General features: G+C 51.2%; 1 protein-coding gene across 1 annotated transcript in view; it reads left to right on the top strand.

Annotated features, from left to right (window-relative positions):
* TAF1A (TATA-box binding protein associated factor, RNA polymerase I subunit A) overlaps nucleotides 1-27,763 on the top strand; it is a 519,167-nt gene that overhangs the window by 224,607 nt on the left and 266,797 nt on the right. Inside the window, exon 4 of the mRNA XM_085612966.1 lies at nucleotides 13,730-13,843. Coding sequence (XP_085469092.1) covers nucleotides 13,730-13,843 — 114 coding nt within the window. The remainder of the gene's footprint in view (nucleotides 1-13,729; nucleotides 13,844-27,763) is intronic.

Genomic DNA, 27,763 nt, shown 5'->3' with positions numbered 1-27,763 from the left:
AAGGGCGTCCCTCCAATCAGCTTCGTCCAATGGTCCCACCCAGGTCTCCCACCACTGCCTCAGTCTGTCCCAATCCACCGGGGTGTTATTGACCAGGGACCGATAAATGCGGGAGATTCCTCCCCTCCCAAGACACCCCAGCATCACCTGAGCCTCAGGCGGGCTATGGTCGGGAATCCGTGAGTCTAGAGGGACGTGAGATTGGACCGCATGGCGCAGTTGGAGATATTTATAGAATTGCGAAGGGTGTAAGGAGAACTGTTTCTGTGCTCCCCCGCCACACGTCACCCAAACGAGAGATTCCCAGAAGATCCCATGCTTGAAATCCTGCAAGCCCCGTTACCTCCCGCAGCCATGTACCATGCCAAAGTGGTGTAACTAGGGTCAGCGTCCTCGACCAGCGGGTGTGCCGTAAGGCGGCGCGCCATGCCAGAAAGGGGGACCGCATAACATCCGGGAGCGACAGGGGTTCGCCGCCCCGTAGAGCATGTTCTGAATAGAAGAGAACCCAGTGAGCTGCACCTCTAGCCTATAGGCCGGATCGTCCCACCCGCCTGAGAACCAATCATGAACCACCAGAAGCCGAGTGGCAAGATAATACAAGTAAAGATTAGTCATGCTCAGGCCTCCATCATATGAAGGAATCCGGCATAGGTCCAGGGCTAGACGGGGCCTACCGCCACCCCAAAGGAATTTAGTCGCAATTTTGTCCAAGTCCCGGAACCAAGAGCGGGAGAAGGAGCAGGGCGTGTTCTGTAGCATGTATAGGAACTTGGGGAGGATCATCATCTTATAAAGTGCAATCCTCCCCAATGGATTCAGTGGGAGCGACTGCCACTTTACCATGTCTGATCTGGTCTTATTGACCACGGGGGCCACATTGAGAGCCCAGCAGAGCTCCGGAAGAAGGGTGATCCAGATCCCTAAATACTTAAAGGAGAGTCTCCGGAGGGGAATATCAGACTGCCAGTCGAAACACTCCCTAGACGGGTGCAACGGGACCAGGGCAGATTTCCTGGGGTTTAGGTGGAGACCAAATGCCTGACCGAACCGGCGAAGAATCTGGCGAACACGGGGACCCGAAACAGCCGGATCCTAGAGATAGAGAAGGACATCGTCCGCGTACAGAGCAATCTTATCAGGGACCATACCCGGCCAATCCCACACACGGAGAGTAGGGTCCGAACGGATCAGCACCGCCAGGGGCTCCATTGCCAGGACGAAGAGGAGGGGCGAGAGTGGGCAACCCTGCCGCGTCCCCCGTTCTATGGAAAACGGGCGGGATAGAGCCCCATTCACCAACACTCTGGCTCGTGGATCCGCATACAGGACGCGGACCATGGCGCGAAACTGGGGGCCAAAACCCATTTGCTCCAGGATCTCTCCGATATAGTCCCACCCCACCGAATCAAAGGCCTTTTCAAAATCGACCAGCAGAAGGGCCAGATAAGGAGAAAGGCGCTCCCGGTGGGCCAGGGCGAGATGCAGGCGCCGCAAGCAGTGTCTGGTCCCTCGGTCCGGCATAAATCCACATTGGTCCGGGTGGACCAGTGAGACAAGATGCGGGCACAGCCGTTGCGCAAGGATGGTAGCGTATATCTTAAGCTCGGTATTGATGAGAGATATCGGCCGATAATCCGAGCAGGACTGTGATGGGGATTGCGTTTTGGGAAGGACGACTATTGTGGCCATATCCGTTTCTGGCGGGAACGAACCCTTCTCCACCACCTCAGCATAGAGATCCAGAAGCCTCGGGGCAAGGGCCTCACGGTAGTGGGCATAATATTCCTGTGGGAAGCCGTCTGGTCCCGGGGTCTTCCCGGACGCCAGGTGACTGATCGCTTCATCAATTTCTTGCAGCGTGATGGGCAAATCAAGGGTCTCACAAGCCTCCCGTCCCAGTTGCCCAAGGTCCGCCGTGGTCGCCCCCATCATCTCCGCAAGGGAGATCCCCGGCGCCCGAGCCTGATATAGTTGGGAGTAGTACTCCGCAAAGGTCTGTGCCACTGCTACGGAGACTGTGTGGGTCTCGCCTGTGGAGTCCACAATGGCAGGAATAATCCGGCTTGCCCGGGGGTAGGTGGCCAGCCGATGGAGAAGCGTACTGTTCTTGTCCCCCCACCCGTAAACCCGGGCCACCGAGGAGCGCCAAAGAGTCTTCGCCGCCTCCATAGAGTGCATGCGTATCTCGTCCCGCAGAAAGGCCAGCCGCCGCGCCCGCGTGACGTCCTTCAACGCCTCCTGGTCCCGCTCAAGTTCCAAGGCCTGTGCTTCGCAAGCCGTTAGCTGCTGGATTTGTCTTTGGCGCTGCTGTTGCACGTGTCCCTTCGCAGCCCCCCTAATAGTCGCCTTGCCGGCCTCCCAAAGGGTGGCTGAGGAAGAGACAGAACCTACATTATGAAGGTAATAATTAGTAATTTCCTCTCCCACCTTTTTCCGAAAGTCCTTGTCTTGAAGGAACCAAGCATTCAGACGCCACATCGGGCGAGCTGAGAAGGGAGGCGGGCTAAGAGCGAGGAGCACTGGCGAGTGGTGCAAAAGGCCTCTCGGAAGAATGCGGGCATCTTGAACACCTGCGCACTCGGTGGACGGGACGAAAATTAGGTCAATCCGGGCGTGTGAATGGTGTGCCGCCGAGGTGTGGGTATACTGGCGAGCATGTGGGTGCCAAACCCTCCAGACATCGCACAGGCCCTGGGCTTCGGCCCAGCTCGACAGCTGCTTTGCGCGAGCGGCTCTGGCGGGAGAGATCGAGCCTGTCGAGTCCAGACGGGGCGTGTAAACAGCGTTAAAGTCCCCCCCTAGAGCGAGCCCGCTGGAAGTGCTGGAAGTAGATCCGCGGTGTAGGAAAGGGCAGTCTGCAACAGGGACGGCGCCGCATAGAGGGAAAGCAAGGAAAGTGGTCGACCCTCGAGAGTGCCACAAACTGCAACGGCCATTCCCTGGGAGTCTAAATGCACCTGGGCCAGTACAAAGGGAAAGGACAGTCTGATCAGGATAGCCACCCCCCCGGGAGCCCCTAGCAAAACCTGAGTGCCACACCCTATCGTACCCGTACCGGGCGAGAAAGGGACATTTATTGCCAACAAGGTGAGTCTCCTGAAGGAGGAGCACGTCGACCTCCATACGCTGTGCATATTTGAGGACTGCCATGCGTTTGAAACGGTCCAAAAGACCATTTACATTCCAGGACAATACGCGCATGGCGGCCTTAGGAATGGGTGTGTCAGCCATAGTTGTATTCGGGGGCACGCCGAACAAGAGATCTCGCCTTCCAGAGTGGCAGGGCCGCGTCCCTCCGTCCGCAAGATACTCCATAAGAGGAGCGATCCAGGAGCATGGAGCAAAATACGACATTGCCCTAGCATGCCGTGGAAGCAGATGCCATTGTGAGAGACACATCCCTTGCGAGGAGCGGGTGACCCCGGAGTCAAACGCCAGGAGGGCCGGGGAGCACGCAGAGATAGGGTCCGCCCGTTGGGCACGGCACCCACACCGGATCTGAGGGGGGCGCAGGCGCGTGGTCTCCTCGGAGGGAGAGACATCGGGAAAGCGGACAGGAGATCAGATCAAAGGTGTCATGATGCCTTGGAACAACAACAATAAGGAGTTTACCCTCCACCAACAAAATCCCTCCTAGAAGGAAAAACAACCCCAAACCAACCCCGACCCCCCCCCACCCCCCAAACCTATACTTAGAAAACAGAAGCATCTGTCGCCCTAACGATGTGTAACAAAAACCAAGCTAAAACGCTCGGGCCTGAGCACATAGTGGACCCCCCAGTAGATCGGAGCAAGACTAATTCACCTGCCCTGGCCGAGAGCTGCGAGTGTAGTGGATCACTGAGGCCCAGTTTCTAGCCCTGTCAGCCTGGTAAGCAAATCCCACCCCCCCCGACAAAACCACATACAATAAAGGGAAATCAAATGACAGGACTGCGTGAGAGGTCCGAGAGGTCCATTTGTGCGTCTGGCTGAGCTGCGGAATCCGCCCGCAGGGGGGACTCGGCCTGCCGCCCGGTAGCGGCGGGGCTGGTATGAGCAGCTGAGGAGGCAGATGAGGCCCCAGACGCCCGGCGTGGCCGTCCCATGGAGCGTGTGACGATCACCTCACCCTCTGCGCGCCTCCGGGGCAGTGTGCGTCGCCGTCGACGGGTTCTTGACAGCCGGGGCACTTCCCGCCCCCCTCGTCCGCCCGCCGGTGATCCTTGTCCAGATCGATGCAAGGGGCGTTCCTCCGTTAGCCAGGTCCAGGCTGCTCGTGGCGTGTCAAAGAATATTGCCTTGTGTTGGAAAATGACTCGGAGGCGGGCCGGGAACTGAAGTTGGTATTGGAGGCCCAGAGCTTGCATCTTCTGCTTCACCTCCGTGTAGGATCGCCTTAGCTCTTGGACCTCCCGGGTGTAGTCAGGCAAAATCATTATAGTATGATTTTGATAAGTGAGATCGCATCTCTGTCCCTGAAATTAAGGATGTTTAAGATGAAGAGACGGGGGGGGGGGCGCTCCCGGAGGCCTGGGAGCCAAGGAACGATGGGCCCTCTCCACCACAAACCAGGCTGACAGGCTGTCGCCGGCATCCAGGACTTAAACCAGCGCTCCAGAAAGTCATCGGCACGGCCCGACTCAGCCCCCTCCGGGAATCCCACCAGGCGGAGATTACTACGCCGGGCTCGGTTTTCTGCATCCTCGGCCCGGCGGTGCAGTTCCTTAGAGTGGGTGGTCAGTTCTTGCACTTGGTCCTGCAGCTGGCGGATATTGTCCTCGGCTGTTGATATTCTCGATTCGGCTTCAGAGATGCGGGCGGTGGCGTTACGCAAGTCCTGCCTGAGAAGGGCAACATCGACCCTGACCTCCCCCACCATACCCTCCAGGGAGGAGCGGGACGCATTGATGGCCTGCAAAATGGCAGCCCGGTACGTGTTAGGGGCCGAAGCCGCCTCTTCGGTAGGGCCCGTCCCTTTCACGGAGGTCGTGAATTGGTCCATCTTGGTTTGGGTGGCTGCGGGTGTCGGCCTGGAAGCCCTGTCCTTATCCATGGTGGCCGCACCTCGGTCAATGGTGGACGTCAAAGCCGGCCAGTAAGCAACGCGGGCAGCCTCCGGTGACTTCACGAGGGCCGGGGATGCGGACGGTAGCGGGAGGACGCACGGTCAGGGCACCACGCCCGCCTGGAGGGACAATTGCCGCAAGTACCGCAGGTCACTTCTCTGCACGCTGCCCGATATGGCAGCCGATTACCCCTCAGGGTCCGCCACCGATCCGCAGCCCGCCGGTATCCAGGGTGGTGCGCCGCCTCCCGCCGTACAACACAGCCGAGGCTAGATCTTCACAGCCCCCATTGAAGGCATGGGGCCCAATCATCCCATACAGACGCTCACGCACTCCAAGAAGGACCTCGGGACACAGGCGAGTGCGTTCGTCCTCGTCTCAGACCCCTCCCGGTGGGTCCCCCACCACCAAGGCCTGCGCTCAGCCAGAGGCCGCGGGCGCCAAGTTCAGTTCCGATTTTCCCCCTCCAGGGATCTTGATATCTTCACCCCCGACAATGTAGGTCCCGTAGCCGAGGAGAGGGGGGGCGGGGAGGGGGGGAAGGAAGCCGCATACACCCCGACCGCCAGCCCGATCATCAAGGTGGCTCCGTGCCACTCAAATGCCCCCAGTAGGCAGCAGGGAACTAGGTTCGGAAGCAGCAACGTAGGCGGGGGGAGGAGGGGAGCCGGCCCCCGACCGTCGACCCCCGGCCCGAAGGGGGGGGTCTCCCTACCGCTCCCAGTTCTCCGCGACAGCTCTGGCAGCCTCGCTGGTGCGCCTCCCCAGCGCCGCACTCACCGTCCGTCTTCCAGCGCAATTCGGCCCTCCGGGGCCAGCTCCGCACCCCCACAGCACCGCAGGCAGACACCCAGCGGGAACACCTTTCTTCTTGCGGGGGGGGGCCCCGCATCGGCAGCAGAAACACCTCTTCTAGGCCGCAGGCGTCCCCGGGCCCGAATACCTTGAGGGCGCCGCGGGCTCGAGTGGCAGCCCGCCCGGGTTTCAGCACCGGGATCGCTGCCTCCTCCCACCGGCCCGCCTCCGAGTCGTCAGGCTGTGCTCCGGGCGGGCAGAATCGCCCCAAATTAGAGTCCTGGGTCGAGGGCAGGTGCGCACCCCAGGGTGCCCAGAAGGAATCTGCCAGGGCAGCTCAGTGCGGATCAGGGAGGATTTTCGGGGTCCGGCGTCCGGAGCTTTACCGCGAAGCGGCCATGCTGGTCCGGCACCACCTAGCGCTCCTAATCGCTAATCTTTGTATCGCATTGCGAACTGCTTTGGCGATCACAGCGGCAAGAGATCACCTCTGGGATGATTTGTGAACCCTACAAATAAAATAAATAAATAGAAATGAACACAATAGTGGTACATTAATACAATATACATCAAAAATTACTAATACCTGCTGCCTTAGTCATTCTTATAGTTTTGGGGGCATGTAATAGTATGAATTGTCACACTTGTAGGAGTGTGGTTGTTGGTGGTTGTGTTGGTACTGTCATTGGCAGTACTGACTGGGACTGTGGGTGGTGCAAGCTGCAGTGGCCTCCTGGCGAGGGTCCTGGCAATAATCTTTTTACAAATTAAGCACTGGTTCCAACCATGGTACTTAATTCCATCCACATACAAGAGGCACTGTTTTCAATCTGGAGAAGTATGAGATTGCAGAGGGGTAAGACTTTCACCATTGGCTGGAAGTGCTTGAGATTTCTGTCAAACAAATATAGGAAACATTTTCTTGTTGTTTTTCCCCATACAATCACATTTGCAGGGCATTCTGGGTAGGACAACATAATGAGATCCACAGAAGCCACACCACCGTGGATTCCCCTGGGCCTCAAGATTTTCAGAAATACCCAGGTTTGGTAGAGTTTCCTGTTTGCCTGCTGAACTAGAGCCTTAATATTACATCCATTAACCACGGTATCTGAAAGAAACACGTAGTGATAGATTCCTTACCTTAGAATTACCCCCAGGCGTCAGAGTGGATTCGGAAAGTTTTCGTCCACAGTACCCCTGGGCGTCGGAAGGTGGCGTTGTGCGGCTCCGTGTCCGCCGTTGGCGTAGTGGTCTCCGAGATGACGTCGCTGCAGCTATTTAGATGCCGCCCTCGCATGCTGACGTCAGTTCTTTATTTTTCCGCGCCAGCAAGCGCAGATCCGGAGAGAGCGGTACCCCCAGTCACTTTTTGACTGAGTTTTTCGAGGCCTTTTTGTCTTTATTTTTCGAGTCGATCGACTCCTGGTGCTGTAGGGATGCCCGGCTTCAAGTCTTGCGGGGACTGTCATTGCATGATGTCGGTGACGGATCCGGACCGCGTGTGTCTCTACTACCTGGGGCGTGACCACGACCCCAAGTCGTGCCCCGACTGCCGGGCCATGGCGCCGAAGACTTTGCGGGAGCGGTCCCGAAAGTTGCTTCAAGTCCGGCAGTCGGCTCTGCGCCGCTCAAGGTCCCGGTCCCGTGGGAGGTCAAGGGACCGGTCACGGAGCCACCAACATCGTTCGTCGGGATCGAAGTCTTCGCACTCTGGGTCAGGTAAGGCGAAGCATCATGAAGTCGAAGAAGCGCCATCGCTCGCCCGACGGTTTCCCCTTGCCCGTCGCGGCTGAGGGTGCGGGTGGTGCCTCCCCCTACGGCTCCGGCTGAGCCTACGCAGTCGCCGTCGGCCTACCCGCCCTTCCCAGGTCCGTTGGTGACTCCAGCCCAGCTGCAGAAATTTCTGTCAGCCATGGCTCGCCTCTTTGGGCAGTCGGGCCCGCCAGTGCAGCTTCGGGCCCCGCGGGCCCAACTGGAGGTCCTCGCCCTTTACTGTTGGCAGCTCCGGCTTCGCTGTCTGCTCCGGCCCCGGCGCCACAGGGCCCCCTTGGATCCAGGCGTGGATCCCAGTCGACGCCGGTGTGACCTTGTGACACCTCCACCGACATCTCCCCCACCGGCACCACCTCCGATGTCGCCCGTGCTACGGGATGACGTTGTCCCCGATGTGGACACGGCGCCGGAACGGCGTCGCTCGACGCCGATTCTGACGGGGCCTTTCTACCCCTATGTCCAGCCTCCTTATTTTCGGCCTGTACATCAGCCTTCGGAGGAAGGGGAGGACTGAGAGGGGTCTGAGGACCCTCTCGCAGCTCAATGTGAGTTTGACCCAGACTGGGCAGAGGAGCTGGGGGGATGCCAGTGGTCTTGATACCTCTCCTGACCTTGGCATGCTAACTCCTCCTACAGTGGCTACGGAGGAGGGTGCATGTTACTCAGTGGTGTTGCGTAGGGTGGCCGAGGCCCTCCACCTTGAACTGCCTATAGTGGCCGTCAGGACTAACCTCCTGACAGAAGTGCTTCAGCCAGCAGCTACCACTGCGGAGCCACTGCTGCCCTTTAATGATGCACTTTCAGATGTTCTTTTGGCCCCCTTGTCCTGGACCAACACAGGGGCTCCTGTGGATAGGAAAGTGGCCCAACGCCATCGCCCAGCCCCAGGCGACCCCCTTTTCCTTTCTCAGCACCCCACCCCCTGAGAGCTTTGTTGTCCAAGCCTCTACATCCCAGAGCGCATTCCCTACCGCACCTCTGGGCAGGGAATCCAAGAAACTGGAGCAGTTCGGTAAGAAGCTTTTTTCTTCCGCCAGTTCAGGGCTACGGGCTGTGAACACCGCATGCCTCTTGGGCCGTTATTCCCACTCTGTGTGGGATAAGGTGGCGCAAGTGCTGCCTCAGTGTCCGGAGGAGGCTCGGACAGTGCTCTCTCAAGCTATTGCTAAAGGGAGAGATGCAGCCAAGTTCACAATCCGCTGTGGCCTTGACACTGCCGACTCGCTGAGCAGGGCGATTTCCACGACAGTCGCGCTCCGCCGCCACGCCTGGCTGAGGACAACAGGTTTCTCTGGGGATGTCCAGAACACTCTGATGGACATGACCTTTGATGGCATTTGCCTTTTCGGCAACAAGGCAGATAGTGCGTTGGAGTGTTTTAAGGACTCGCGGGCTATGGTCAAGTCCTTGGGCCTTTCGGCCACTCGCCCTCCTCCGCCTTCTGCTTTTCACTCCTTTTGTGGCCACGGAAGGGGTACCCTGACACGTTCGCTTCAGAGCCACTGGCCTGCGCAGCAACAGTCCCAGCCCGGCCGCAGACGTGGGACCTGCCGAGGTGGGTCAGGGGGCCAGCGGGTAGGTCAGTCCACCTCCACCCCAGCCACCACGGCCTCCGAACCTTCCTAGTCCGTTTTTTCAGGCCCATCAAAAGCTAGTGGGCGGCAGGATTAGCCATCACCTTCCCCACTGGCACACCATCACTAAGGACAGGGGGTTTTACAAATAGTGCGAAGGGGCTACCCTCCCCTTCGAGACTACCTTCCAGCCATACCACCCCAGTACCACCACATGTCGGGGGATCACTTGGCACTTCTTCAACAGGAAGTCGTGGCCCTCTTGGCCAGGGGGCCCATCGAGCGCGTTCCTGTGCCAGAAGTAGGACGTAGTTGCTACTCTCACTACTTTCTGGTGCCCAAGAAGGACAAGGGCCTGCGTCCTATCTTGGACCTACGGAACATCAATTGCTTCCTCCGGAAGGAGAAGTTCAAGATGTTAACTCTGGCTCAGGTCTTGTCTGCCCTCGGCCCTGGAGACTGGATGGTAGCATTGGATCTGCAGGATGCATATTTCCATATTCCGGTCCTGCCGGCCCACCTGCGTTACCTACGGTAGGCCACGAGCACTTAGTTTACTGTGCTCCCCTTTGGCCTTACCAGCGCCCCCGGGTGTTGACGAAAGTGATGGCGGTGGTTGCAGCTCATCTGCGCAGATCAGGGATTCCAGTCTTCCCCTATCTCGACGACTGCCTGTTGAAGGCGGGCTCGCCCCAGGCAGTCGTCTCCCACCTCCAGACTATGGCTGACCGCCTGCATTTGCTGGGGTTCTCCATCAATGTGGCAAAGTCGCACCTGATTCCCTCTCAGAAGCTCCTCTACATCGGAGCAGTTCTGGATACGGTGCAGTTTCGGGTCTATCCTCCTGAACGGCGAGTCCAGGATATTCAGGCCCTTATTCCAATCTTTCAGCCTCTATCCTGGGTTTTGGTCAGGATGACCCTGAGGCTTCTGGGCCTCATGGCCTCCTGCATCCTGCTAGTCGATCATGCCAGATTGCATATGCGGGCTCTGCAGAGGGACCTGAAGTTCCAGTGGGAACAGCATCAGGGGAACCTGTCCAAGTACGTCCAGATCTCGTAGGGCACTGCACGACAATTGCAGTGGTGGCTCACAAACTGCCATTGGGTCAATGGCAGATCCCTCTCCCTTCCCCAACCGGAACACACAGTGGTGACGGATGCGTCCCTACTGGGATGGGGCAGCCACATGGGAGAGGCAGAGATCAGAGGCCTCTGGTCTCCGGCAGAGTCCCGGCTCCATTTCAACCTTCTGGAGCTCCGGGCGATCTGACTTCTGAAGGCATTCCATCCTTCTGTCAAGGGGAGAGTAGTGCAGGTGTTCGCAGACAACACCACCGCCATGTGGAACTGCAACAACCCGGGCGGAGTGGAGTCATGGACCCTATGTCAGGAGGCTCTGCGCCTCTGGACATGGCTGGAACATCAGGGCATTTCCCTGGTGGTTCAACATCTGGCAGGTTCACTGAACGCCATGGCAGACAAACTCAGCCGCAGGTGCATGATTGATCACGAATGGCGTCTTCACTCGGACGTGGCGCAAGGTCTCTTTCAAAAGTGGGGGGAGCCTTGGTTAGATCTATTCGCCACCGAAGAGAACGCGCAATGTCAGCAGTTCTGCGCGTTGGAATTTCCAAGGTGGCACTTGCTAGGCGACGTTTGTCGTCGTGAGTTGAGTTGCGGTCTGTTGTACGTTTTTCCACCTATACCACTTCTGCCCAGAGTGCTGAAGAAGATCAGGCGTGACCAGGCCCATGTCATTCTTGTGGCCCCGGACTGGGCTAGAAGAGTTTGGTATCCTGACCTACTCAGTATGACCATCAATCCCCCGACCTGACTGCCTCTTCGGGAGGATCTTTTGTTGCAGCAGCAGGGGACGGTCCTCCACCAGAATCTGTCCAGTCTCCACCTCCTTGGGTGGAGATTGAGCGGCGGCAGTCGATTCCTTTCGACTTGCCTCCTGAAGTTTGTGATGTCATTCTGGCAGCCAGGCGACCCTCCACTAAGTTGGTATACGCCTGCAGGTGGAACAAATTTGTGGCATGGTGCACAGCAAAGGCTGTGGATCCCCTTTCTGCCTCTCTTTCAGAAGTACTTTTGTTCCTTCTTTCTTTGGCCCAGCAGGGCTCTGCTCTGGGCACTATCAAGGGCTACCTTTCTGCTATTTCAGCCTTCCTCAGGCTCCCTGATCAGCCCTCTCTTTTCAAGTCCCCTGTTGTAAGTAGATTCTTCAAAGGCATTACTCACCTCTTCCCTCCTATTCCTTTTGTGATGCCACAGTGGGACTTGAACTTGGTTCTCACATATTTGATGAGCACTCCCTTTGAGCCTCTCCACAACTGTCCTTTACGTCTATTAACTTTGAAGACTGCTTTACTGGTTGCCATCGGCTCAGCTAGGAGATTCAGTGAGCTCCAGGCTCTTTCTTGTAAACCTTGGTTCGCAGACCCACCACCGTGGTTGGTATTACTGGTATTGCTGGGGTATCTATTCTAAGCTAAGGAATCTATCACTACGTGTTTCTTTCAGATGAACAAGTTACTTACCTTCGGTAACGATATAACTGTAAGAAACATTAGTTATTGATAGATTCCTTACCGCCTCATCCATCCTCCTCGTTCTGCGAACTGTTTTCTAGGGTTAAGGTCATCCCTTTCAGAGCCCTAGTTTCAATGCACCAATGGTCAGTATCTTGCATGTCGCTGCGTTCCTGGCGTGGAAAGTCGTGTGCAGAACTGACAGCGTCATCTTGGTGACCACGACGCCAATGACGGATGCGGAGCCGCACAACCCACCTTCCAACGCGCAGGGGTACTGCTGCCGAAAACTTTCCGGATCCTGTCTGACGCCTGGGGGTCATTCTAAGGTAAGGAATCTATCACTAACTTATGTTTCTTACAGATATATCGTTACCGAAGGTAAGTAACTTGTTCAACAGAGAGGAAATAGTGATTTACCCTTTCTCAGCCAGCCCATATGTCAAAATAAGCCACAAAATTATCCAAAGTTCCTTTTGCTTGCCATGGGATCAGGGTTGCTTTTGGCACGCAAGAAGGTAGAAGGACTATTGGGCCAATTGGTGGTGAGGGTCAGGCTAAATGCCCGTTTTTTGTTTTTTCAAAGGTTCCTTTGTGTCTAAGTATATGGGAGGGGGAGAGGGGTAGTGCAAGAACACTAATGTGGGTCTTTAGAGATGAGGGATAGGCCCAGGGCCAAGGGGTTCACTCACCCTACCAAGGCCACTACCTGTTGGCTAGTCCTGCTTGGTTCCCCAACAGGAGACCATTGAGGAGATGTACTGCTTGAAACATCTCCGTTGATCAGTGCTCGAGGGCTGAGTTGTGTCTCCCCCTGAGCACCGAGTAGTGTGAAAGCCCTGGCTCCTAATGGCTCCGACTGCTTTCATTTTTATTCTGTTGACATCAGCGTGCTGTGTGTGCTGATCCTCACCCAATGATAGGAAAATATGGACGATAGGAAGCTTTTCCCCTGTGTCTTGAAGTTATTTTTTTTAAAGAAACTCTTTTTGAGCCGTCTACTTCCTCTGCAATAACAAGATAATGTGGAGAATGTAAACGCCTCGTTCTCATTATTTAAACTGTTAATTATCTTGCAAATGTTTGTTGAAGTTGTGTGCCTTTCGTTGTGGAAGTTTAAGTGGGCGAATGCAAGCTGAGTTAAGGGTCACCCACATTTCCTCCCTATGGCCTAGAAAGTTATTGAATGTTTGCTTTCAGTTCCTCATTGCAGCTTTGTTCGAGTTTTCCATGCGAACTACATACGTGGAGTGAATTGCATATTCTGTGGTCTCAGTTCGATTTTTGGGGAGTAACTTAACATTACTCCTCCATAAGTCTAGTCCATCTTCCATTCGTTCCAACTTTCACCTGCTGGCAAATCTTAGGATGTGGCTAATCAAATGGTTGTAATGTATGCCTGGGTATCTGCTATATGCCTTAATGATGAAGGTGCCATTATGTTCTGTCTTTCCTCCTGCCCTTAGTACAAGAGTTGCTGCTCCTTGATCGGTCTCTACCCAAAGGCCTGGAGGTTTCTTCCATTGTCCGTGTTCCATCGCTTCAGACTGTGGAAATCTTACACTAGCCCAGCCACTGAAAGTTTTAACAGACCTCAAAAGTAGTGTGAACAAACTCCAGGTTCCAGTGCTTCCCTTTGCCAGCACACTGTTCTGCAACAGTTAGCTGTGCTTGTCTTCACGGCTCTTTCTAAACTCATTGGTCTATTTGTTAACTCTCTTCTCCGGCCAGTCATTACAAAACTAACTTCTTCTCCAAATTTGGATCAATGCAAAAAAAAAAAAAAAAGAGTTTTACCCATCAGTGGGCAGCTCGTGACTGCATGGCCTCTTGCTGATGTACTTCATGTATTCCTTTAGCAATTGTTGAAGAGCCACATCAGGCTTTTGTCTATAATAACTCTTTTGATTCCTTCCAATTCCGCCCTCAGTGATTCCAACATTCTTGGGATTGAGTTCACAAGGAATGAATACCCATGCTCTCTTGTTTTTTTTCAGCTCATTTGGAGACTAGGAACTGGAATTTTGCTCCATCATCCACAAAGCAAGCTAGAAGATATCAACGTGTTTGCGGGCAGAATGAAGAGCTTAGGAATCAATAATTATTTGAAGGTGAATATAACCCTAATGCATTTGCCAGATTGTGTCTCGTGTTTAGTTGTATGATGACAAATTAGTAAATTGTAGTAAATTGAGGTAGTAATGTACGTGTTTTCCTTCTTTACAACCTTGTGCCACTTTATTGTTGGAACTGTGCCCTGGTAGTTCAAAAATGTGCGCCAAGTGTAAAGGTTCAGTCTGCACCCTATGTGAACCAGTTAGACTTTCACGTTTATGCATTTTGATTTTGACTGTATACCTACCTTGTCTGACTGAACTTGGTTTCAGCTGCTCACCACTCTGAGCCACACTGGTAAAATGAGTGTGACCTGATGACAGACTAGTTTACTAGTCTGCCTGTGAGGGCGAGAGTTATTGAAATGAATATGGCACTGGCATTTAGGTATCTGAAGAGAACTTCATTTAACTGTTTTATGATGGGTAGCCGTACAATATATACATACTTAGATACTTTGCTTCTAATCAGTAACTGCAGTAAAAGTGGGATTGTAGGTTCCTTCTTATGAACTGCAGTGCGAGTAGAAAGATTAATGGTTACGTAGTTCGAATTAGCAGTTTCTATACTAGGGAATGGATTGTTTTGGGCTTGGCCGGTCTTAATTTCTTAATTTTTATTTGTCCACCTGTGCTTTCTAACCGGAGATTACTAAACCTTTGGCTGAGTAGATATCAGTAAATGAGAGATCTCCTATGTGGGTGCTTGGATTAACTTGAACATTTAAAAGTATATTAAATGTGACGTTATGTTGGCAAGTTTTTTTTTTTTTTTTTTTTAAACAACTCTTATTGGGCTATTTTGTATTGAGATGGGCACAAGCCCTACAGCGACCTGTAGGGGCAAAATTATGTTACTTGCTCTAATAACCACATTTCTGTCAATAAAACAATACCTGCCAAACATGCAGGTGAAACAACATGAACATGTTGCAGACAGCTGTCGATCTCCACATCAAGACATATGGTACAACGGACTCAATGTATACAAAATAACGAGACTGCAATGGACCATAGTGGTATAATCTGAGGTAATAAATATCAGGGATCGAGGAACGCCACTCAGGGTTCCACATCAGGCAGAGGAGGAAGGTAAATTCCTTGATATGTCGCCCACCGGGTCCAAATCTTACGATGTTTTGTAGGGCATCGAAGACAGCAATCTCCGCCCCCATGCAATTATCTTGTTCAGTCTTCCATTTGCTCATGGTTGAGGGAGATGTCGCCTTCCACCCCTGTGCTATGTCCCGCTTGGCGATAGTAAGGGCCAGGCACAATAGATGCTGTTTTTAACAATTTACCCCAATATCCTCAGTGGAGTGTAACAGAGAGTCGTGGGCCGAGGGGAAGCTCCCATGCCAGTACTTCATTAAGGCATGACCTAATCCTACGCCAGACGGGCTGCAGAGCCGTGCAGCTCCAAACCGTGTGCATGAATGTTTCCTCCTCCCGACCACACCTCAGACATATAGGGGACTGGATGACACCCATCCGCCACAGCCGCACTCTGGTATAGTATACTCGGTATACTCAGTGTAAGTACTTGAACTGGATGAGCCTATAGCGCATGGAGACCGCTGCACCCCTCGGGCTAGCAAATGCCTCGGCCCAGTCGTCGTCAGTCAGTTCTGGAATGTCGGCCTGCCAAGCGAGGCGAGTCTCGTCAAGGGTGGTGGGCGTGTATGTAGTCAGTGTCTGGTATATTTGCCTGATCTTATGGAGACCGAGGTCACCCATTAGTAGGCGGCCCTCCAAGTGTTTGAATTCGGGGAGAGCTTGCAAAGTGCGGATCCGGGGAGTGAGGGCATGGTGAAGTTGAAGAAATGCGTAGAATTGTGACTTGCGTAGGTCAAATTCGGCCTGTAATTGCTGGAATGACTTCAATGTGGTGTCTCGCAACACATCCCCGATGGTCGAGATCCCCACCATGTCCCCCCCCCCGGAACCCACCCAAGGCGGCCACTGATCGGAGATATGTACCTTGCCACAGGGGAGTTTGTTGGGTGAGTTTCCCTTTCCAACCTATCTGTCGGGTCTTAGCGCGCCACAACTGTATAACAACTCTGCCCGCCGGCGGTAAAGGCTCCAAGTGTGTGGAACTGTACAGTAAATGAAGAAGAGAGACTTGTTCCATTGCCGCATGCTCTATTGAATAGGCCGGATCTGTGGGGGAGTTATACCACCATTCGTTCACGACAAGGATGTGAGACGCTACATAGTAGGAGTAAATATCGGCTGCGGCGATTTTCCCCCCCCCCCCCCCCCACAGTATGTAGATTGTGTACAAGTACAGAGTGCAACACGGACTGCCCCGCCGTTCCAAAGGAATTTGTTTTGTACGGCGGCAACCTGCGCGAACCAGGAGCGCGGGATGGGGTTTGGGAAGTTTTGAAGGCGGTATAAGATCCGGGGCAGTGATGCCATCTTGAAGGCCTGTATAGGGAGAGGGCGAGGGAGGACCAGATTGCAGTCTAATTTTTAAGGCTCGTTAACAGCGGGGAGATATTGTGCGCCCAGGGGAAACGTAAATCCTGAGATATTTGAAACCATCCGTTGCTCGGGAGAGCTGCGAGGCCCATGAGTCGCGGCCCTGATGTCCACACACTGTGAATAAGATAGATTTGGTGGGATTGGTATGGAGGCCGATGGTGCCTCCAAATACCCTAAGAATATCCAGTATACGGGGCCCCAAGTACCAGGGGTCTGTCATGAAAAAGATGACGTCGTCGGCGTGTAACGCTTTGCGGTCCGACCGAGACCAATCGAAACCCCGAAGTACCGGGTCGCTCCTGACCCATGCCGCCAAGGGCTCAACCATGAGGGCGAACAGCGGGGACAGGGGGCAACCCTGTCGGGTACCTCTCTGGATTGGAAAGGAGCAGGACCGATGTACCCCAATGCGAACCGATGCCGTGAGGTCTGTATATAACGGGCGTACTTATGACAGGAAGAGGGCCAAAAGTTAATCGCCTCGAGGAATTGAAAGAGATACACCCAGTGCAAGGTGTCAAACGCCTTATCTATGTCGGCGAGGAGTAGGGCGGCTGGCCGGCCCAGCGCTGGAGTCGCTGCCATGGCGTTGTGAACTCGCCGGATATTGTATCGGGTGGCTCTCTGTGGCATGAAGCTGGATTGATCGGGATGGATCAAGTCCGCGACACAGTTGCGAAGGCGATCTGCCAGGACTTTCCCTAACAGTTTGGGTTCAAAATTAATAAGGGAGATGGGGTGATAAGAGGAGAGGTCTTCCGGAGGGCGGTCAGGCTTGAGAAATAGCACAATTTCTGGGTGTCGCCAATCGTCTGGCAGAATAGGGAGTTTTGCGGCTTCCTGCATGGCCTCCAATAGATGAGGCCCCGGGAGATGTATGTTTGGCCGTAGGAATTCCATGGGGAATCCGTTGGAGCCAGGGGCGCGGCCAGGGTGGAGCACATTGAGGGCCCCAGTCAATTCCTCTACCGTAATCGGGGTCTCTAACTGCTCCCGTAGATGGTCAGGGAGCCGTCGAGGTGGAATGTCCCCAATGAGTGCAGCTGAAATCTCCTCTTTATGGGCATACAGGGATGCAAAGTGCTGCGCGAACTCGACAGCAACACCCTCCGGCGTCGTGTATAATGTCCCATCCGAAGCTCGAATGGCGGGTGACACAGCCTGGCATAGTCTGTGGAGAATTCTGCTTGATTTATCGCCCCATTGATATATTCGGTGCTGTGACGCCTCCCAGATCTCTTTGGCTTCTCCTAGTAGAAACTGCCGTAGTTCCTGTTGTGCAAGCATCAGGTTACGACGAATAATAGGGCTAGGATCTGTATTGAGTTGGGAAGCCAGGGCCACCTGACGTGACTCCAGGGCCTCAAGCTGTTCCCGGCGTGCACACTTCTCGTTAGTACTGTAACTAATTTCGGTGCCTCAGATGGTTGGCTTGAGGGCCTCCCACAGGATGCTTCAAGAAGGGGCAGAGGGACAGTTGTCTTCTAGATACGTACTAATCGCTGCGCTGAGCATGTCACGATAGGCAGGGTTTCGTTGGTGCAAAGGGGACATTCGCCATCGGAAGGGGGGTTTTTCGGAAGCAAGTATGGAACTGTATGGTGACCGGGGAATGGTCGGAGAGTCCACGGGGTCGGTGTGCCACCCGCGAGAACCTGTGAAGGTATATCCGGGGTTCAAAGAAATAATCTAGTTGGGATTGTGACCCATGTACAGCCGATAAATATGTGTAGTTATATTCTGTGGGGTGGAATTCGCGCCATACATCCGCCCAACCAAGGGTGGATACTAGTGTGTGCAATTTTGTTGGGCCTGATAATGCTGGGGTGTCCGGATTGCATTGTTGGTCATGTGGCCCAATGGTGTCATTCCAGTCGCCCCCTAGCAGGGTCATGCCGCCCCATACTCCCAATAGGTTATGAATGAATGTAGTCCCCAGTGGGGGGGGGGCATAAATACTGCCAATGGTAACTTGTTCCCTGTAAAACAAGCCTGTAACAAAAAGGAAACAGCCCCCCGGATCAGCCCTGTGTGCAGTATGTTGAAATTGGACTCTGCGCTGAATAAGGATAGCAACTCCCCTGGAGCCCCTAGTGAACCCAGCATGATATACATGATGAAAGCCAAATCGGGCAAGGCAGGGGGCTTTTGTGCCTAGTAGATGGGTCTCTTGTAAGAGCAGGATGTCTGCCCCATGTCTCTTGGCCTGACGTAAGATTGCGCCTCGTTTTACCTTATTGAGTAAGCCTCGGACATTCCATGAGACCACAGTGAGGTCTCCAAACGGGGCCGTATCACCCGAAACCATGAATCCATAAATAGCAAACAGTTAGGGCAAGGAGATCGTCGTCAAAATAGTCTGTCTGCATACAACTTAAACATGTGGAAGAGGTGTGGCGCAGCGCCAGGCTGCCTGACTCCGGACTACGGGGTTCACGGTTCGATCGCCGGCGGCAGGTTAGCCGGGCACCATGTGACTCTGGGCAATAGCTTGCTTAATCTTCCAGAGGGCCCCCAGCGCCAGGACACCACTTCGGAGGTAGCTGTGCGCTTTACCAATACTGTATTTTATTTCATTATTTCATTTCATGTTAACATACTACTAAAAGTGTAAATCTCTAGGAAACCCCCACCCCCAGGAACAAGGAACATCTGTCAAGTTGTGAGGAATGGGAGACCCCCAACAGGGGGACCCCCCCGCTCCCACACCAATGGAACCCTACCCACCCTATAACCATAGAAACACGAGGGGTGCAAAGAGTCTGTGGCTTAGTAGACCATGACCTAGCCCCCACACCCACCCAGAGGAGGCATTACCAAAGCAATTTTAAAGCAGGTATAGAGCCCAGTGACTTGCTGCCTGTCCACATATGGAGCTCCTGGATGTTCAGGGCGGCCGCTCAGGACTTACGGACACCCTGTCCGAGCCTCGTAGTTTTTGGGACTTGGTTCGCCGTGGCTGTCGACTGCGTGAGCCTCAAGAGGAGTCTGAATCCACAGCAGGTGGAGAGTTCAACCTCAGTTGGGGGCGTTCATCATTCCAAGTGAAGACTGCCTTGGAGTCATAGATGACACGCATCCTGGCTGGACACAGTATTGCACTCATCGCTGCTGTGAAGGATTGCCGTTGTTGTTGGACCAGGCGCGTGTAGTCCGGAAATACCATGATAGAACGGGAGTCATGTCGGATACCCATCGTTGTAGGTTCTAGCATAGCGTAGAATTGCATCTCTGTCAGCATAGTTCAGGATTTTGGCGATAACCGGCCTGGGAGCCGCGCCCGGGTTTTTTTTTTTTGCATCAAGGCCCTGTGAGCGCGTTCTACTACGAAGGCTGATGAGAGGAGGTCAGTTGGCATGAGATCCGTGAGCCACCTGGTGATAAAGCCAGTCATTGAGGCACCTTCGCAGCCCTCCGGCAGGCCTATGAAGCGTAGATTATTCCGTCGGGCCCGACCCTCCGCATCTTCCACTCTAGAGGCCAGTTCCTGAGACCCCAGTGTGACCTTGTTTACCTTCTTTTGTAGGGTGGACACCGTATCCTCTACCATCGAGACTCGCTTCTGCCTCAGTGATGCGGTCAACTGCCTTGCGGAGGTCCAGATGTAGGAAGGAGACCTCGGACCCAATCGCTCCGATCTTGGCGTCCAACATGTCCTGGGCACCATTGATTGCCACCAGGAGGGCCGCATTGTCTGGAGCTGAGCAGTTCCCGTCACCAGCCGTGGCACCCCCTGTAGATGTTGTAAATTGGTCGATGGTGCCCTGCTTTGGGCCGGCTCCCCCTGGCTTGTCCCTGCCCATCGTGAGAGGCGGCCCGGGGCGGCTCGGCCGTGCAGGGGAGGGTGCCGGCACCTGGAATGTCGGGCCCATGTCTTGGAACTAGCAGCCTCCGCATGGAAAGGGAGTAGCAGCGCGCACGTGTATGTAGGCCTGGGCCACGAGGTTACGCCAATGATAGGCGGTGGGGCCGCCGGTGTAGCCAGGAGCAGGCGACAAAAGGAGTAGCTACAGAGTCAGTCCCTAGAGAGCCCCACTCCCCCGCAGTAGGAGCAACGAGAGGGTCAGTCGGCGTCTGGTAGATTTATGTGGCCAAGGATATTATGTTGGGCGAGGGCTCAGTAGCGGGGCATATCGTGCCTGACACCAGTCGTGCGAGATAGCAGACGGGGGCCCCAGGCAGGTCATCGACTCTGCGCGATCACTGAGCGCTTCTGAGCTCCATCAGGGCCTCAGCCAGCCAAGTGAGGCAGTCCAATGAATACCTCCAATCCCCTAGAGGCAGCGGGGGATCACAGACCAGCCCAAGCGAACAGCGCAATGTTTATGGAGACGGAGGAAGGAGAAGTGCAGGAGCGCCTGTGGCAGTACGTGGAGCGGGTGTGGATGTGGGCCTTCCGCTCACCTTCCGAGGCCACAAACCAGCCCCAGGCACCACCCGATCGATTCACGGCCGGAGCTCGGCCCTCCGGGGCCCAGCGTGTCCTGTGCATGAGTCCGGCCGGCCCCGATGGCACAGAGGGCGCCAGCAGGATCTCGACTCCCCAGGCAGCTTCTTCGCAGGATGGATCCGGGCAGCTGTTTCGGGCCGGCTCAGCCACGCTCTCGGCCGAGCGGGCGGAGAAAATGGCAGATCCCAGAACGTGGGGGAGGGGCGGTGGCGCCTCTGCGCCGGTTCCGAGTCCTCTGCAGCGTTCCTCACCTGGGGCCCAGGGCAACCGGTGGCACGCCCTGCAATTGCTACCTTCGTCCCCAAGCGGGATCAAGTTCTGCTGATCGCCGCCTAGCCTCCGGCCGGGCCGTCATTAGAGAACGCGGCCCACGCCGCACCGTAGTAACTTCGCCGGGGAACCACCGCTATGGCACCGCTGCATCGGATATGAACAGGTCTCGACACTCCCGGGTGTTATGGGCGTCCGCTGCTACAGGTGTGCGCTCCTCTGGGTAGGATTAGTGGAGGATAATGAAGGATTTTGCCGTGGGTGTACGGAGCCCGATCAGGCTACGTCCGCCATGGTGGCACGCCAAGCCACGCCCCGTCCAGTTCTTTTTTCAAATGTATTATTTTACCAGAGGATAAGAAGCAATTGTAATACAGTGTAGGTTAATACGGTTGTCCTTGAATGGCTCTATCCATATGTTTAAATTAACTTTCATGGGAGGGTGGCGGGTAACAGCAATTTTTTTGCCCCATTTCGGTCATTGACCAGTTGGCCAATAATAAAGAACAAAGTGGTGAATCTTGTGTTCCTCCAAGGGTTCAGGACAGCCATTCTAAATCAGTGCTAAAAGTGGGAGGGGAGGAGGGCATCCATCTGCTCTCCTTATTGAAACTTTTATAAATTCATGTGCGTTGAATTGTTCTGCATCCACAGGCTTGCAATCCTCAGTACAGTTAAAGAACAAAGTATTGAAATTAACAGCTAATTTAGTCTTACAGCCTACCCTCCTTGTTTTTCAGTTTAGTTTGTAGCCAGTGTGGTGTGACTGGAGGTCATCTCCAGATTGATCACTCCATATATTTTGATAAGAGTAGGGCTCCGAGATGAGCCCTGGGGTACTCTGCATTTAAGCTGATTGTGAAATGGTAGTAATAAGACAGCCAGGTTCAGGTTGAAATGAGAAAGCAGGAAGTTTATTGTAGAGGAAATAAGATCCCATCCACCAAGTTCAATATGTCAGGTGCAACCAACTCATCTCCACACCAGAGTATTCCATCACCATGGAGCTACTTCAACAACAACTCTCCAGTACATAAACCTTAAAGAAATACTACAAGTATGTACAAGGTGAATATATAAATAATATGTACATTACTACACATCTTTCTCCCACAGATAGAAGGAACAAAATATTAAGAAACACTGAATAAAACAACAGATTAATCTCTAACATAGTCATTGAATTTTGATGGAAGTCTTACAACTCTTTTATCCTTTGCTCTCAAAGGACTAGAAAGAGACTTGTTACCTGACTCGACATTGGTTTCATCCACTTTCCTGTTTACGATATTTTTATTAACAACCACAACCCTATTAAGATTCCAAATCCTAGAATCTTCAGTTTTGATTGCATTAGAAAAAACTTTAACTTTGTGAATCATTTTAAATATTTCCGAAGACTTCCGTCCTGGAGGAGCCCTAATCATTACTAAGTCCCCTACATTAACAAGAGTTTTCTTTACAGCTTTCCTTTTGTCAAACCAGATTTTGCGATCGATAATTTTATCTGCCTCACGTTTTCTCCATGATTTAAAAGTAGACATAACTCTATTTGTCTTTCCCACCTTTTCATTCACCTAGAAAGGTGTGATGAATGTATTGGGATGCCTGTTTTTTAGAAGGAGAAATGGTGTACAACCAGTGGTTGCATGAGGCGTAACTCTATACATTTCTACAACTTTATCAACCCCTTCCTTCCAATCTACATTATTTTGTTTGGATAGAGAAATTGATTCTTTAAGAACTCGCACAAACCTTTCTACCATTCCATTACTTTCCGGATGATATAAAGAACAACGCTTATGTTTAATAGAACACTTCTCTAGGAACTCCCCCATTTCTTTGGAAATAAATTGCACTCCATTATTCGTAAGAAGATATCCAGGGAGACCTTCTGTAGTGAAAACCTCTTTAAGGAAAGATATGACATGTTTAGAGTCGATGCTTTTTGTGATTTTAATTTTGGGTCACCTTGAAAACAAGTCAATAAGAACAAACAAATAAACCTCACCCTCTTTACCTTTGACAGGGCCCAATATATCAAGAGCTAATTCCTCCCAAGGCGCATTCGGTCTGTCCCTTATGACCATAGGTTGCACTCTTGGTTTGAAACATTTCTCACTTAGAGTGCAAGGAATATATTCACGCACTAATCTCTCAATATCCAAGTCCATCCCAGCCCACCAATAGTTGAGTCGAATGCTCTCTTTGGTTTTAGAAATGCCTTGATGGCCTTGATGAGCTAAAGTGATTAATTCTTCACGTAGACACCTGGAGGGAATCAATCTGGTGCCACGAAACATCAAGCCATCCGACATAGATAACTCACCCCTCACATTCCAATACTTCTCTGAAAACACCTTGACCTTTCTTAACCCATCCATTATTAACGAAAGAGGACAACTCTACAAGTTATTTGTCAGTCCTACACTCTTCTCTCCATTTATCTTCTTTAATGCTACCACACTCTATAGCACACACCCATTCAAACTCCTCCTCTTCTTCTTGGTCAATCATCATTTTGTTTAACCAATCTGGACAAAGCATCAGCAGTATAATTACGTACTCCTGGTAAATATTCCACCTTAAAATTGTATCCTTGCAAGTCAACGACCCATCTCGAAATCCTGCTTGAGATAGCATCTGTTCCTTTTCTATTAAAAACTTCCACCAAGGGTTTGTAATCAGTACGAACCACAAATGTAATACCCCACAAAAAGTTCTTTAGCTTCTTCATAGCCCAATGAACAGCTAACGCCGCCTCCTCTATCACTGAGTATCGAGATTCAGCTCCCCTGAGACTTCTTGACAGAAAAAGAATGACTTCTGTTTTGCCCCCACTCTCCTGTTGTAAAACGGCACCCAACCCTTTCATACTAGCATCTGTAACTAGAACTGATTTGGCTGCAGGGTCAAAACTCCCTAATCTGGGTGTCTCTTTTAGGTACTCCTTAATCTTGGTAAATTCTGCTTCACATTCCTTGCTCCATATGAATTCCACGCCTTTGCAAAGAAGGGTACGCATGTGAACACACTTTTCAGCAAACCCTTTGACAAACTTGCTGTAATACTCAGTCATCCCCAAAAATTTCATGAGGTCCTCTTTACTTTTAGGTGAAAGCCAGATTTTCTCTAGATTTAACCAAGTCACTCTTGGGTTGTATACCTTTACCAGATATTGTGTGTCCCAAGTAATCGATAGAAGACTTCCTAAACTTGCATTTGTCAATCCTAACAGTGATATTATGTAAGCTAAACCTCTCCAAGACCTCCTTAACTCTTAGATCATGCTCCACCTCATCTTTCCCATAAATCAAGACATCGTCCTGGTAAATCTTTACACCTTTCTGACCTTTTAAGACTCGCTCCAGTGCCCTCTGAAAAACCGAAGCTGCAGAAACGAGGCCAAATGGTAGGCGCCTGAATCTGAAAGCTCCAAAAGGAGTGATGAAAGAAGTGTAGTCCTTAGAACCCTCTTCTAATTTAATCTGATGATAAGCCGATTTAAGGTCGACTGTGGAAAATACTTTTGCTCCTTTTAGTAGCATGAGCATGTCTGAAATTTTTGGAAGAGGATATTTGTCAACCACCACCTGTTTATTAAGTTCTCTTAGATCAATGCATAGACGGAGACTTCCGTCCGATTTTTGGGCAGCTACAACCGGAGCCAACCACTGTGTACCTTCTACCTCCTCAATTATGCCATCTAATTTTAATTTCTCCAGTTGATCTTTCATTTCTTCTCTAACTGACAAAGGGACTCCCCGCACTTTGTTGGCAAAAGGAACAGCTCCAGGTTTAAGTTTGATCTTATGAATGTAATCATTGAGACAGCCTAATTCATCTTTGAAAACATTCAGAAACAAATCCTTCAACTTCAATGAGTATTCATCACAATAAGACTGTAAATCTATTTTATTTATGTTGAAATTCTCCTTTAATAGAATAGGTGGATCACTATTTGGGTCGAACATCACCCCTAAATCTTTTTGATGTAACCAGCTTAATAAACTGTCTCCTTTGTATGAAACATACACCTTTCCGGATAGATATCTACCCTTATATTCAATTAGACCATTAAAGTAACCCATTAACTTTATTGGATCCCAACCACAAGAATAGGGGTTTATGTCCGCCTTCAATAATTTAATCTTATCCATTAAACGGTGCTCATAGAACTTTTTAGAAACTATAGTAATCTTCGCACCGGAATCAAAAAGAATATCTGTTCTACAATGCTCCACCATAACCTCGTCTATGGGACCTTTCTTTTTGTCATTAGAAACTTGGGAGACAATCTGTCCACAATCTATGTCTGAGTTGGAGGCACTGTTACTTTCATCATTCTTGCAAATCATATTTACTTTTGAATTACTATTCTTGAATCTACAAGAGGATGAAAAGTGCCCGATCTTCTTGCATTTATTACATTTTGTCTTGAGTGCAGGACATTTCCTATCATTGGCTAGGTGATTGGGATTCCCACACCTATAGCATTTAAAATTGAAATCCTGATCCTTAGACGCATACGAAGACTTCTTTTCAGAACTGAAATTTTTAGATTTCTTATCTTTGCTACCTACATTTTCCTTTCATTGCACCTTTACCACTTGAACCTTTTCACTTTTACTCTCATTCTTGGTTATCACTTCTACACATTTAACTGAATGTTCAATTTGTTTTGCAATAACTAGAACTTCGTCAAGGGTAGGATCATCGTTCTGCCATATGTCATCTTACTTTTTGTAAATTACACCCTAGCATAAATTGATCTCTTATTCTTTCCTCTAGTAGACCTCCCAAGTTGCAAGATGATCCTAATTTTCTAAGAGCAGTAACATAATTTTCCACTGATTTGCCTTCATTAGTTTATTGTAGAGGAAATAAGATCCCATCCACCAAGTTCAATCTGTCAGGTGCAACTGACTCATCTCCACACCAGAGTATTCCATCACCATGGAGCTACTTCAACAACAACAACTCTCCAGTACATAAACCTTAAAGAAATACTACAAGTATGTACAAGGTGAATATATAAATAAAATGTGCATTACTACACTGATGTACTTCATACAGGCAGGGTCCCTCCCTGACCTTGAAACTTCTATTTTCCAAAAAGGAGTTCGATCAGTTTAGTGCTTTATCCTTAATTCCTAGCACCTCCAGCCTGTCAAAGGATGCGCTGAAATCCAAGAGCATGAGCACAGCTGAACCCCTTTGATCCAGTATTCTCCTGAGATCTTCAGTAGCCTAGGAGAGCTGCCTCAATGCCATATCCTGGTCTAAATTCCATTTGAGTTGGATGTAACAGATCATGAGATTCTAGGAAATTAGTCAACTGGCTATTGACCACCTTCTCTAAAATCTTGCTTGCACCAGGGAGCAGAGATATAGGTCTACAATTTTCTGTCTTGTCTGGGTCCAATGAGGGCTTCTTCAGCAGTGGACTATTGACCGCATGTTTCCAACGACTGGGGACCTGACCCATTTCCAAGGAAAGATTATGTAGGTTAGTAAGGGTTGATAGAATAATATCACCTCCTTTTAGCAGGATATCAATAGAGGCAGGGTCTAGGGGGGAATCCCAATTTGCTGTTTCCTCAATCACGTTATTATTTAGTTGAAGAAATGTAGACAAAGTGTGAGTATCTAAACTAACTGTGTTGTAGCCTACATTAGTGATTTGAACCGGCTCCTGATCAGAGTCATTTCCCAGAGAGTCATAGATCTAACTGACTTTTGCTGACAAAATAGCGAGCATGCTCTTCACATCGTTCTCTGGAGGGATAGAGCCTACCCCTGTTATTTTGGGTTTCAGAAATCAATTCACTATACTGTAGATTTCCCTAGAGACCAGTGGGGACCGTGTGATTCTATCAGCAATGTCTGTTAACCTGGCTTTCCTGATAGCATATTGATACTTTTCCCTAGCTTTTTTTTATAAATTTCCTTTGTCTCCAAATCCTTTCCTCCCTATTACATGGTTTCTTTAATTCTCTAATTTCGAGTGTAAACCAGGTGACATTTCTACTAGTATAATGAGACTTTGACATTTTTCTTGGGATCTGAGTCTCCAAAGATGATTCGACCTAGTCCTTAAATGCCTTATAAACAGCGTTGATATCACTATCTTGTGAGCACCCATAGTCCGTAAGAGATTTAATCCACTGAGGAATGTTCATTTTAGACCCTTGCCTGCTCAGTTTGTGGCAAGACATGTTAGACTTAGTCCTGTCTATCTTGTTAATCACAAATTCAATCAAAGGATGGTCTGACCAATGCACAGGTCGTGGCTTGCTGACAGTTAGATTGGGCAGGATAAAAAAAAATGGGATCCAATATATGTCCTTTACAATGGGTGGGGAGCCTGACTAGTTGTTCAGGCTGAATTGCAGATAGGTCGTTTAACAGATTTTGAGACTGACTGCAAGTAGTGTCGTCTAGATGTATATTTAAGTGTCCCAGGATGGTGTAATTAGCAGTTTAGAAACTAAGACGCTATGATATCTGGGATATGGTGCAGAAAATCCGCAGCCGGCCCTGTGGGCCTGTAGAGGAGCAACCCTGAGAATATGAATGAATGGAATTCTTTTTATTAAAATTTTCATCAGTTACAAACAGACGTAAACAATCTGTAGGAGAAAGCACATCATGTACATGTTCACAATACAGTGCCGTTCACACAGAAGTATTTGAGAATAGTGCGA

Source organism: Triturus cristatus, chromosome 6 (assembly GCF_964204655.1).
Source record: "Triturus cristatus chromosome 6, aTriCri1.1, whole genome shotgun sequence".
NCBI lineage: Eukaryota > Metazoa > Chordata > Amphibia > Caudata > Salamandridae > Triturus > Triturus cristatus.
The sequence above is the reverse complement of the archived record's forward strand: the minus strand, read 5'-3'. Positions and strand labels throughout refer to the sequence as shown.